This window comes from Balearica regulorum, chromosome 6 (assembly GCF_011004875.1).
Source record: "Balearica regulorum gibbericeps isolate bBalReg1 chromosome 6, bBalReg1.pri, whole genome shotgun sequence".
Taxonomy (NCBI): Eukaryota; Metazoa; Chordata; class Aves; order Gruiformes; family Gruidae; genus Balearica; species Balearica regulorum.
In genome coordinates, this window is record NC_046189.1 from 43,309,666 (window position 1) to 43,322,638 (window position 12,973).

General features: G+C 36.1%; 1 protein-coding gene across 22 annotated transcripts in view; it reads right to left on the reverse strand.

Annotated features, from left to right (window-relative positions):
- BAZ2B (bromodomain adjacent to zinc finger domain 2B) overlaps window positions 1-12,973 on the reverse strand; it is a 160,282-nt gene that overhangs the window by 6,322 nt on the left and 140,987 nt on the right. For 15 of the 22 annotated variants that reach the window (XM_075757425.1, XM_075757424.1, XM_075757420.1 and 12 more), the window contains 9 exons: window positions 10,802-11,045; window positions 8,751-8,813; window positions 7,390-7,534; window positions 4,101-4,765; window positions 3,275-3,551; window positions 2,928-3,083; window positions 2,307-2,467; window positions 1,090-1,400; window positions 567-702 (listed from right to left, as the gene is read on the reverse strand). In XM_075757425.1, the coding sequence (XP_075613540.1) occupies window positions 567-702; window positions 1,090-1,400; window positions 2,307-2,467; window positions 2,928-3,083; window positions 3,275-3,551; window positions 4,101-4,765; window positions 7,390-7,534; window positions 8,751-8,813; window positions 10,802-11,045 (2,158 nt within the window). The remainder of the gene's footprint in view (window positions 1-566; window positions 703-1,089; window positions 1,401-2,306; window positions 2,468-2,927; window positions 3,084-3,274; window positions 3,552-4,100; window positions 4,766-7,389; window positions 7,535-8,750; window positions 8,814-10,801; window positions 11,046-12,973) is intronic. The other 7 variants (XM_075757435.1, XM_075757431.1, XM_075757439.1 and 4 more) reach the window with 3 other exon arrangements.

Sequence of the window (12,973 nt, forward strand, 5' to 3'; positions counted from 1 at the left end):
AAATTTTGACACATGCATTTTGCATGCCTTCTTTGTGTATGCAGTTAACACAGATCTACTTGTTAAGTGTACAAGGAAACAGGTATTTCAGCCTATTTGCTCACACACTTGCCCAATTTGTATCACTTGTGAGAAGTGTGCATGCAACAAAGCCACACATTTGGAGGATCTCAACTTTCTGAAAAATGAAGTCCTTAATTGGGATATGTGATGTGGAGCCTCCATAAAGCTTATGTCACGGATGAGATCAGAAATATTAAATCAGATGGAGCCAGAAATGCCTCTTTTTCACCTAAATGTTAAAGAATATTTACCACCTTAAGCAACCAGTTACGGGGGCTTTTTATCTTAGAAAGTTCAGGATGCTGAATTTGGCAAGCAAGGGACAATCTTTTACACTAGGCTGATATTTATCTTTGCACAATGTACAGTTTTACTGTATTACGTTTCACAGTAATAAGAAATACATTATTTGCCACGGTATCTTAAAATGCCTAAAGTGGGAAAATAGGATATAGCAAAAATAGTTTGATTACAGTAATTTTTAAAAGATTAAAAACACTTACAACTTTCATAATAGATTTTTCCCACGCTATTGATTTCTGTAACTGCTGAATGCACAGAGCTACCTGTGCAGCACTGCGCGCTTCTGATAATGCCCTTCTCCATACCCTTAGCCCTGGAGCAATATCCTCTTCAGTTCTGCATTGAAATACAGAGAAATTAAGTAGGTCACATCCGTGTTTGCTTATGTTTACACGTGGAACAATCATTATCACATTGAAAGCCAAGCAATGACAAAACGTACACAGCCAATAAGTATAAGGTTTAAGCAACTAAATTTCATGTAGTGCACAGACTGCGGCTACGTGCCTCAAAGCTTAGTCACAACCAGTTAAATGTAAGATAACTTTGCAAGATTATCAACAAACGTAACAAAAAAATATCTTTACAAAGCACCATGCAGAATAACATGATCCATATGGATCACAGACATACAAGAAAGTACATAGATAACAGGCAATAAGAAAATAGGCTCCAATTAGCAAAGAAGCACAATAATTTTTCAAGTTAATCTCAATAACCTACCCGTCACCATCACCACTAATGGATGGTGCAGGAGCAGGGACAGTAACTGTGCCCACATTATCCAGTTTGATCTGAATGGTGGTACTTAAGGGGCTCTTCAGATACCTTCGCTCTATGTTCCGCTCCAAGTCAGCAAGTCTGGTTACAGCTATATCTAGAGGGTTGTCACTCTTCCGCTCTAGAGAGCTGGTATTGTGTTCTCCTCCTCCAGCACAATCTCCATCGTGCTTCTTGTGCAATCTAGTAATTGACTTATGTTCACGATATACCAAGTCATCTCTCTCTGATGCAGGTTCAGGACACAGCCAACCCTATGTTAACAGAAAGGTTTGCGCATTTATTGGATGCTGTTAACTTAGTGTGTAAACAGAGGAACTGTTTTATGGAATCAAACTAAGTAACTGAAGCGCTGTTTCCAGTAGATCTTGGTTACTTGTAATCCATCTGTAGAGACAGTTTCCAAAATATCCAAGGAACTAAAATAATTGACCAAAAAATACAAGCATTACCAGACCTTCTGAAAGGACCTTTCTGCAACAGTCTGCATTCTTTTCTCCTTTTGAAGTATCCTGTTCTATCTTTCGAAACATCAGAATGAGTCTGTCTGTCCAACAGGCTCAGGAGACAGTATCAATTGGTCACAGAGAAATAACATCCATCCCTAGAACAAACTGGATCCCAAATACTACATCTGTACTATAACCAAACATATGCAATTTGATATCCTTACACACACCTTGGAAAAATTCCAAATCATAAAGACAGCCCATGAATTCTTAACTCTTTCAGACTCACAACCATCGCATGTTCTCCATGACTCTACAAGACTCAAGCAAAGATGTACTTACAGGCTTTTCTGAAAGCATTAACAACAATCACCCAAACCAGGCAGAACTGTGGCAAACCCCACTGTAATTAAGCTGTCTACATGCAATAAAATCTTTGCATTCATAGAAGGTTAACAAAATATGGAGGGAACTGCACATTGTACAGGAACACTCTTCAGGAACTGCAATTCTGAGAATCTTCAGCTGAAGATTTAACCACAATAAAATGTTTCAAACACAAATATCCACGATACTGCTGCAGTGGATTTATCTGCAGACAATTAGAGATGGAATAAGAAGGCACTTACCAACAGCAAAAGGACTGCTACTATCTACTTTAAATTCTTACCACTTATTTTAAAGAGACATTTTACTAAAAGTTGGTTTTACCTTAACTTGTAAACTAGCTGATGCAACTCTCCTCTCTAGATCTTCCACCTGCTGAAGAATAGCAAGATCCATCTCCATTGCTTGTTCTTCTACTGACCAGTTTTCCACGACATCTCGAGTTACCTGGTTCTCTTCATTTTCATTGATATCAATAATTGCAACTGTATTTGAGAATCACATTTTTATTATTTTAATTAGTATTATAACTTCTCTGAGTAAATTCAAGCTGATTTACCCGTTACTCCAGTCAAACGTTGAAGAATTGTTGTAAAAGCGTACTGCTCTTAAGATACCCACTATGGACAACAAATTCTGTAGGTTTTCAAACTTGCAATTTAAAGGCAAGAAGGGGAAGGAGAGGCTGAGCTAGAGTGTTACAGAGATGGAAAGAGCTTTAAAAGGTTACCCACACTTATGCCACTAGAGCAATTTATATTAAACAGGATTTCTCCGATCCTGTAACTTTCCAGAACAAGGCTCGTGAAAAGGCAACTACAATGACACCTTTACCTTTTTTCTCCAGCCACTACTCTACCTCTGTATCTAAGCACATCTCAAAGAGCTTTATGCCAGTCGTCTTTTGCCGCAACACCATGCATAACATAAGTACCAACTACATACCATCCTTGTTTTTGATGCAGGCCAGAGTGATATAATCCATGTGTTTCTGTATTTGCTTTTGTAAGGCCTTTTCTCTTATTCCCCTGAGATGCAGCACTTTAAGCAAAGATTTTAGGTCCTCCGGATCAGTAATTCTCCACCACCCATACTGCATTTCTAAATCAAGACAAGCAAATAAACACTTTGCAGGTATTTTTAATGTGATCACACACAATCAGATTAGAGAAGTCATCTAGCCAAATTCCATAGGCAAATTATTAAAAAAAAAATATAAAATTGTAACATCGTAGCAGCACTATAGAAATTATCCTTCAAATAGTTCCATCTTATTGTTGTATTATACTTACCTTCTGGTATAGGTTTTGGGTGAGGGTAATCTACTGGCTTGGCTACTTCAACTGCTGCAGAAGGGGCAGAAGCTGTTTTTTCAGTCTGTAGTGCTGGTGATTCACTTTTACTTGCAGGAACACTAGATGCCAAGAATGAGTTACCATTCACTTCTGATAATCCCAATCCTGATCCAAGAGCAGGTAAAGGAGATGAAAATGGAACGTTTGAAGGAAGAACGCCTGTAGGCCATCCACAAAACTGAAGTCCCATTATAGGTAGTCCAGTCTTCATCTGCTACACAGAATATATTGTTAACACAATCCCAACGACCATTATTAATTAATACAAAGAAACCTGAATTATGATTAGGATGCCATTTGTCAAACAATAACCAAAACATAAAGGAGGCTCTTGCTCAGTGCTTTGATTAGTTTAAGAAAAAACTAACGTAACACTTAACGTGTAATACTCCTTATTAGGGCCCTGTTAATGCTTAAAAAATAATAGCTTTTAAAGTTTCTGGAAAACCAGTTTTTATTTATTTGCTTTTCATTTAATACCAGTGGCCAACCTCCTAAAATCCAAATTAAATTACTGAAATACATAAACAAAATATCATACATTGGGTTACGTAATTTTACCTATTTTAATCATTTTTATTAAAAAACCTCCTAGATTATAAATCATCTGAAACATGGAATTAGTTATTAACATTTAGAAACAGAAAAAAAATAAAGAAATGAAGATATAATGATAACACTTCTATGAAACAATTTGTCTAAACAGAAATTCTGCCCAAATAAGCATAGCAAATTCAGACGATTCAAAATTTCATGTATTTACCTGCAGTGGTGACAATGCAAATGGACTTAATCCCATTGGACTCTGTGCAGAGGTTGAGCCCAGAAGAGGTGATGGAACAGGTGAAGGTGACTTTGATGGTGGATGTGGTTGAGGAGTAAGTGAAGTTGTAGTAGCTGGTGTATCTATATGGGTAACTGACAGGTCATCACAAGGTATTCTCGGTAAAAGGCTGAACCACTGTCTGCTCTTTTCAGTAAGAGTCTTTAACAGCTGATCATTTGGAATTAGTGGAGAACTGTAAAACTTTCCTGTCCCACTTGGATTAGGACTGAAAAGATTATTAGCATCAGACTTCTCAATGGTGCTTTGTGATACAGTGGGCTGAAGACTGCAGATAGAGTTCTTTGAGTTACTTGGATAAGATAACGTGCAGCCATTTGCTGCACTTCCATTAGGTTTTGGGGACATAACGTCAGATTCAGGTGGCATTTTTGCTACCTCTAACAGTTTGCTTAGTTTTGAAAACGACCCAGGCTTTTGTAAAAACAAATTAGTGTTGTCCTTTTCTTTCAGATCTTCCTTTTGCTCACAGTGAGTTGTATTTAAACAGTGTAATTTTTCTTCTGCCTCGAATTCCTCTTCTTTGATATGCATGCTTTCTACCTTTTTTAACTTCTCTTTTTCTTTTGCAATTTCTTCTAGGCCTAAAAATGTAAAAGAAACATAAATGAAATATAATAGACCAACTAATTTAGACCATTTTTACCATCATAATTACATAAAAAAATACTTAATTTTTGGCTGAATGCATGCTAGATCGCAATATCTGTTTGGGTTTTTTTCCTAGTGAAATCACTTGTCACTTTATAGAACACTTCAAGGCACACACCCTGCTAAACATCTGGAGAAAAAATAACCTCAATACAGTTAACATAGCTATAGTATTCTCCCTTAAGATGCATATATGTCTGAAGCAGTTTGCCAGAGTGAAGTCTTTGAAAGGGACAAATTTTTGGCAGCTTTCTTTTTGCAAGACTCTCCATGTGTTAAAAACCTCCTCTGTTTCTATCAAGAGGGTATAACGTTTATAGCCTTAAAGCTTATTTTGGTAAAAGACTCAAACTCACAGCCAACTACAAAAAAGAGGACCAAAATTCCTGTTGTGAAATCAAATATCCCCCAAATATTGAAACACAATATTAAATATGTTACCTCTTTCAATAAAAATCAAACATTGTCAACATTCTTGAAAGTTTAAAACTCTTTCAAGAGCCACCCAACATGATGACTGGGACTCAACATACAGCTAAGCAGACAGATGTGATCAGACAGCACAACATCTAAACAAGCAGAAGCTGATTGCAAAAGCCAGTTTCTTCAAACATATGAGGTGCGAAAAATCTATCTTTTATGAAAAGGGAAAACATTTTTCTGTCTTTCTTGGTCTCCTAGTCTTTCTTAACCATTTCTCTTCTACCCTTATGCTGATATGTCAACTTAGACGAAAAGTCTTAAGAAGTATAAAATGGGAGGGAAAAATGTCGGGAAAGGGGGCAGGAGGTAGAAAACCCGACATTCCAACTTCTTAAGTTATTTTTCAACAGATACTGCAATTGCAAATAAAAAAAGGTCCTGCTTATGGTTTATAGCCAGAACATCCACAAAAGTTTACTTGATCGTTCTGGAAAATCATAATTTTCACAAAGATAATTCATTAAAGAAAATAATATCTCCTCCTATTAAAACTTCAAAATGTGTCCACAGTTATGGTGCATGTCCAGATATAAACAATTAGAGTATCAGCATAAAAACCAAAATGACTACACGAAGAAGGAAGGAGAATTATTTTTTAAACGGATAGGTCATTCAAAAGTTTGTGTCTCACACTTCCAATGTTTAGATACAGGAATTAGGAGTTGATAAACTGTAGAATTTACTGAAACAGGGCAAACAAAGATCTAACGGGAAAAGGGAGTAGCTGAGAACTTAAGAACATGTCTATTTTGCTATTCAGGGAGTTGAACTTCCATTAAGACAGTACATTAAAAAAATATGGGTGTGCCCTACAGTTCTTGGCTAAAACTTTTGTGTGGTTTTTTGTTTTTTTCTACTATCTTAAGACATGTAGGTGTATTTCAACGATTTTGTGTACAATTTTCAAAGTATTTGGGGATTCATCCGGTTAAAATGTAATAAATAAAATACAGTGAACAAAAGGAATGCAAGCAGTACAGCATACGACAGTTTACCTTCTGTATCCAGCTACTCGTGTGCAAAACAGTTCTTAACACACATCACAAAACAATGCAGAACAGGAGACAGAAAAAATATTTTTTTATGCTACCCATTTTAGAAAGGTAACTTGAAGATCAAGATTAGATTTAGGAAAAGTTCTACAGTTTATTTCTGGGGCCAAAACAAGGCTCATTTCATACCATGCTATAATGTTATTTTAATTAAATAGCTCTCTAGAATAATGGAATTTTCTTTAGATCATGCAATTCTGATGTGTATCAGAGGGGGGTTTTTTTGTTATTTTGGGGGAAAAAATGTGAGACTAATGGGGTTTTGCTTCATCTATATCAGAATTAAGGATTTTTCTATGACAAAAATGAGGGCTTATGTTTAAAAATTCTAAGATCCACAAAAAGGTCAGATTAATGCATATTTTCTCTTTCTATCCAATTTAAAGTGTGTGAAAAATTCAAATCACAATTAATATACAACTGTCAAAACCACAAAATTACATTTTGAGTTCAGCAGAACTAATTTCAGCATTTGCTGGATTGGAAGAAAGATCAGTTGGTAAAATACAGACTATTGTTGATTAGAAAACACAGTACTTCACTGTGTGAAAGTAATTTTCATAATTTTGCAGACATATATCAAAACTTCAAGCACAGGATAGTCTGTGTATTTACACAAAATAAAACAAGTGAAGGTGAAAAGAAATTTTTTTTGCATTCTGTGGTCATCCTAGTGTTCATGTGCAGAGTTCACTGCCATAGGGAAACGTGAAATAGTTCAGAAAGAGCCAAAAAATATCCCATGTAGATAAACATGAAAAAGCATAATATACAGAACTATAACAACTGAAAACTTCCAAAATATCAGTCCTCATTTTGAAAGATATTAACTGATATTTCATAATCAGAGAGTATCAGAGAGCACCATATAAATTGAGAGCTCTACTGACAGCAGCCTGTTTAGCCTCTGGTTGAAGGTGAAGCCTAAAGACCTCACTGCATGAAATTACAGCTTACAGATGCGGGCAGTACATCTTGGCATAGTATGCCTTGGGGTGACATTATTCCTTTATGTTTCTTACCTTCACCACTTTCCATGCCTTCTACAAAAATACCACCGCACTGGGGCAGAATCCAGTATCGGCGTCTGTAACGATCTTGACCAAACATCATTGAACGCAAACAGTGCGAAGCTTCAAATAACTTCTTTCTGTACTGGCTTTGTTGCTGTTTTAAAAAAGGGAAAGCATTATACTTCCATAGGGGGGAAAAAATTTGTTACAACAGAAAACACCTCCTGGCTGCCAGACTGAGCAAAGTCCAAGGGTTGCATGAGGAGGCACTCTCGGAGATTTTGTGTGCGTGTTACATGATACTCTACTCACAATTGCTGCCTTGATGATTTTACTTACAGAGTTCCCTTTAAAATAAAAAAAAATAAAAAATCAATTCAATCACTTCCTGGTTCAGCTTAAGTTTATCAGTCTCCCTTTAAAAACAAATTTTGCGATGGTAGGTCCTGACTCTCAGGGAACAATAGGATCAAAGATTTCATTGCACAAGAACAGCTGAAATCTTATCAATGATGCAATAACAGCAAATGGCAAACAGAGCACTGAAGATAGCTGATACTGCAGCTCCTGATGGGAAACTAATGAGGTATTTTAACTGGTTCATAAAAGAATGAGGACAATAATGTCTGAAAAGAAATTCTGTATTCAAACAAAAACAGTTCTCTGAGGGGGACCAACAAAAATTTCAGATTGTTTATTCAATTCTTGCTCTGCCAAATTGACATTGCTGGAAGTCAGGTATAATTCTGGACTGCTAATTTATTGCAATTAGGAACATGAGAGAAACCAGGAGACAAAATCTTAAATGATGGATTTTTCTGATATGAAGAATAAAGACATGGGCCATGAGTACCCCTATCTACAGCACTCTATCTTTCTCATTTACGTTTCTCTTTGTATTCCACTGTTTCTTCTTTCAAAATCTGAAGCAAAGACAGCTCTTTGTATTGGCTTGGAACACAATTGCAGAAATTAGCCAGCTGCAGGAGGGTATGAGAACTGCAATCATTTGTATAACGGCAAAGTCATTGCTTCTTGTACACAAAATTCATCATCACTTTCTAAGATAAACCAACAGAAGTATATCAATTAGGTCTGGATAAAAATTGTATTACTTTTTATGCTGAGATGTGCAAATATATTATCAATAGCTTTCTAACTGTCTTTTGAGTCATAACCACTTAGTGCCACTAGACTAACCTCACAATTCAGGTGTCACGAACAGTAGCATCATTCTTATTTTCATGAACAAAAGCTGATCCTTATTTCAATTTATATTAAGTTAGAGAATTGAAAATTACGGTTAACATTCTAACTCATGACATCTAGTGATCAAATTTGTAGTATAACAAAGACAAATGACCTCTCACCTTTGTCAGCTTTTCAATCTGCTTCTCTAGTTCTTCAACACTTGCTGTCTGGTCCCCGTCATCCTATAATCACCAAATACATTGTCGTGCCAAATTTATTTCAGGATAAAGTCATACTACCACGTCTTACTAACATTACAGTAAAAAGATCTAAGAGGAAATGAGAGGCAAATTCTAAGGGTAAAAAAAGTTCAAGTCTCATGCTTGTTCAATATATTTGGTTAAGAACAACGTAACTGGAAAAAGATGTATCTTGAATCTTTCCAAACCATCCCACATGCATACGAAGGAGAAGGCTCGTGGACAAACACTCACTGAAAACAATATCTTGCTGGAAGAAATAATTCAGTTTGTGCATGAATACTTAAGACTATAGAATTTAATCTTTGTTTCTATGAAGCTTCTTGGATATTCACATTAATTTCTAAGTGGTTTTCATGCATGAAATAATGGAATCTGTCAAAATCTTATCAATCAGTCTTTGGTCAGTGCACACTTGAATTTTATTTCAATGCCTACAAGAAACTGTAGAGGCACTTTAAATTACAAGTCTGCTATAAAAGTTCCAGTATTAATCTTGCTGATTTTTGAAGAGGATTGCACCCATGATTAAGTCTATGGTTCCCTTCTTCTTGACACAGTTTAAAAACGGGAGTCATTTCCATAAAGAGAGTTTTCATTTAATTCAAGAAAGTCTTCAGGGACAACAGTAAGTTTCCAAAAGTATACAACCAAAATCCTAGAAGCACCCAATCACCTGCACCGTAAGATACTGGTATTCCTTGGCTCTGCAAGAGCGTACCAGAGTGAAACCTTCTGAAATACCACACACTGCATGAATGCAATAGAACTTCTGTTATATGAGAAAATTAATCTCTCTGCAGGAGTTACAGGACTTTGGTCTATGAAATGCCCAATGCACCAAAATAGCAGATGGTACTAAAGGGAAAAACATTAAGGGACAGATGTGAGATTAGATACCTAAATATTACTAGCTTTTAATTCTGAAGTACTGATTTGTAAGAACTCTGTGCTATGCCTCTTAAGGTATTCTCTTAAATTCATACATATTATTGTGCTATTATTCTGGATTTATTTCAAGTACTAAGAGCTGTTCCTACCCTAGGAACTAGTTGGGTTTCTCATGAAGAGTGTTCGCAAAGATTCGAATTCACATAGGTTGTATACATGCATTGTTCAAGCGGCCATATCCACAGCACCCAAAAACCCTCACTTTGGCCTTCAATAACCTTGCATAAATAGATCACCTTCTGGCAAATAGTGCAACACCCAGTGCGCTAAAATGTAGCATTCAGTATTGCTTGTCTCTTTTATCAAGTTTCATCCAGTAGAGAATTCTAGAGTTCTACAGTGAATCTTACAGGTCTGCGGCACTTCTATTCAAAAATCTTTTGACTGCTGTAGACACAACTCAGTCCAACAAGCTAAAATGTTTCAGTGATCCTTCCTGTATCTTATCTGATCGTGACTAGTAAAATTTATCATCTTGTGATCAAATACAGTCAGGCAGTGACTACCCTGGAAAAGTTATGAAAAAAATACACAGGAAGCTCACCGGCAAGCTTTATATAGATTATGTTAACTATAACTTTACAATTCTTTATTATTTTGTTAAATAATAAATGACCTTTATTCTCCTCCAAGAGAAAATTAGTGTTATGCTCATTTGCTAACAAAGCTGCAGTTCTCTGGATCTGGTACAATCTTTCAGAATTTCAGAGAAATTAAGACTAAGTCAAAACAACTAAGCATGGGGAAAACAAACAACAAGCCATCAAAAAAAAACCCCAAAACCAACCAACCAACCAAAAACCCTACCATCAATACACCTACCAACCCATACTATAATAGCTATTTAAAAAAAAATACTCCTGAAAATAAACTTATTCCAAAAATTTAAAAATATTAGAGTAAGTTATTCTTCCTTTTTATCATGAGATTTTGGGGAAGCAGTGCCATATTGCAGAGAAACAGAAGGAAAACAGCTTTTAACTTATCAGTTAAGTTTCACTACACTTCAAATCCCCCACCTCGTCCTCACAAACTTCTGCCTTCTTTCCTTTTTTATCTTCCTTGTCCTCTTCATCCTCATCATCCTCATCTGCCTGATCATCACTGTCGTCATCGTCGTCATCATCGTAATCACTGTCCCCCCCCTTTCGTCTGCGTTTGCGGCCTGGTGTTGGTGTTTCCAGAGAGTGCTGTTCCTCTCCTACGTCACCACCTCCTGTAGCATCTCTTTTGCCAGTTTTCTTGGCATGGATGATTCTAAGCCTTGAAACACATGACAAGGGGTGAAATTACAGACCATGTCTGTAGCATAAACATACCTTTCTTCCTGTGTGACTGATAGTAAATCACACATTTTAGATGCAAATTAGCTCTTCTGTTCTAAAATGACATTGTATTTTCTCAACATTTATTGCCATTAGTCAACAAGAAAAATTCAGGTTATAAACCCCTTAAGCCTCGTATTCAGTTCTTAATAGAATTTCTGTTTCTCCCAGGTGCATTTTATTGTGTAACTGTTTAGAAGAAATGAAACACAAGAGTGATTTTGAAAAGTCAGGAAAGACAACTAGAAGAATGAACCATTTCAACTTCTTTATCTTTTGTTTTATGCATTTAAGAATATGATCATAAAATACCTGTGTCTGAGGGGGGAAAAAGAGGCAAAAGTCCTCAGTGGGAGTATGAAATTATTTACATTTGCATGACAACAGCAAGGTTGGTTTAAATTTTTTTAATTTTTTTTCTGCTTTGGCTATCTTTTTATTCTAGGACATATTTTTCTGAGAAATCTTAGCTACCTAAACTAATTAAACTCTCATTTTTTCCTTTTATGAAAGAAAAGGGAAACTTACATACCAGTAATTATGGTTGTAGTAGACCTTCTTCTTCTATAAAACCCCTATAAGACAAGATTCCACACAGCAAAGATTATAGTTCCACCTATCAGGGAGCTAGCAGGCAAACATGCTGAATCACAGGAGGTATAAATAGCCAGACCTAACCAGTGACTTATAATGCAGACCAAAAATGCAACTGACTTAGAAGAGATTCACAAACATGTGTAGAAAAGACAAAGATTCTTTGTAAGAGATGATTGGAAGAAGGTAGGATGGGAAAAGTAGAATGGTAACGACAAACACAATTACCAGTATGTAATTTTTCCTTGTCGTATGCCTCTCTCTTCCCATCCTACAAAACAATATTCCATACAGCAAGTGGCTACAAGTATGGTGAGTGTTGTAGAAGTACTGGCTTCTGAACACACTGACAAATGTATCAGCCTTCTAAAGTGCTGATAAACAAAGCCAGTACTCAACAGCACAGATTTAAATGAAGCTGTCACTGCTTAATTGGTACCAGCACTTTTTAAAAAGACCATTACCAAGAAATCATCAAGGGCACTTCTGTTTGCTTGAAAACAGTTGGGCTTTGTTTTTTTGTGTGTGTGTGGTTTGGTTGGGGTTTTTTTGTTTCTGGGTTTTGGGGGTTTTTTTTTGGTTCGGGTTTTTTTTTTTTTTTCCCCAAATGCAGTGGTTAATCCACTGGAGAATTCAGAAAGTTTTACACTTTTATTCTTCCAATATAAATGGATTTTTAGCTATTTTAGCAATTTAAAATATGTTTTGATAAAAAAAATTTTCAAGCCTCCCAGTGACTTTGGAAGCAAGTAACTTTTTCAGGTCTGGTGCCAAAAAGCCTTAGTCCCACTGAGTATCGATACTACTCAGGGCTTACACTAAGTTTTTTAGAAAAAAATTTCCTTTTTATGAGGGTAACTTCAAACCATCAAATCCTCTTCATCTGGATGGGAAATTCCTGCCTATAGACAGGAATTAACTATCAAACAAAGCCACTAGTCAATGACTGGACTGACTGCTGCGTGACTGGACAATTTTAGAGACAAGTTAGACTAAGATAATCTTGAGGACAATTCAATAATAAAGCTGGCAGGTAGAAGTTCAACAACCAGCCAACACCTCTTTCATATACCTAAAAGAAATGAGAAGAAGCAAAAAAAGCCTACTTTTGCTGAAAGCAAAAAAAGAGATATAATGCTGTCAAGCACTAGACGACAAATTATAAGGATGGAAATGAATCAAAGATGCTCTCTTTTAATAGCACCATAAGCATAAGAAGGCAGCAGTTTGTATCCCAAGTAGCGCAGAAGCAGAAACCAATGAGATCATAAC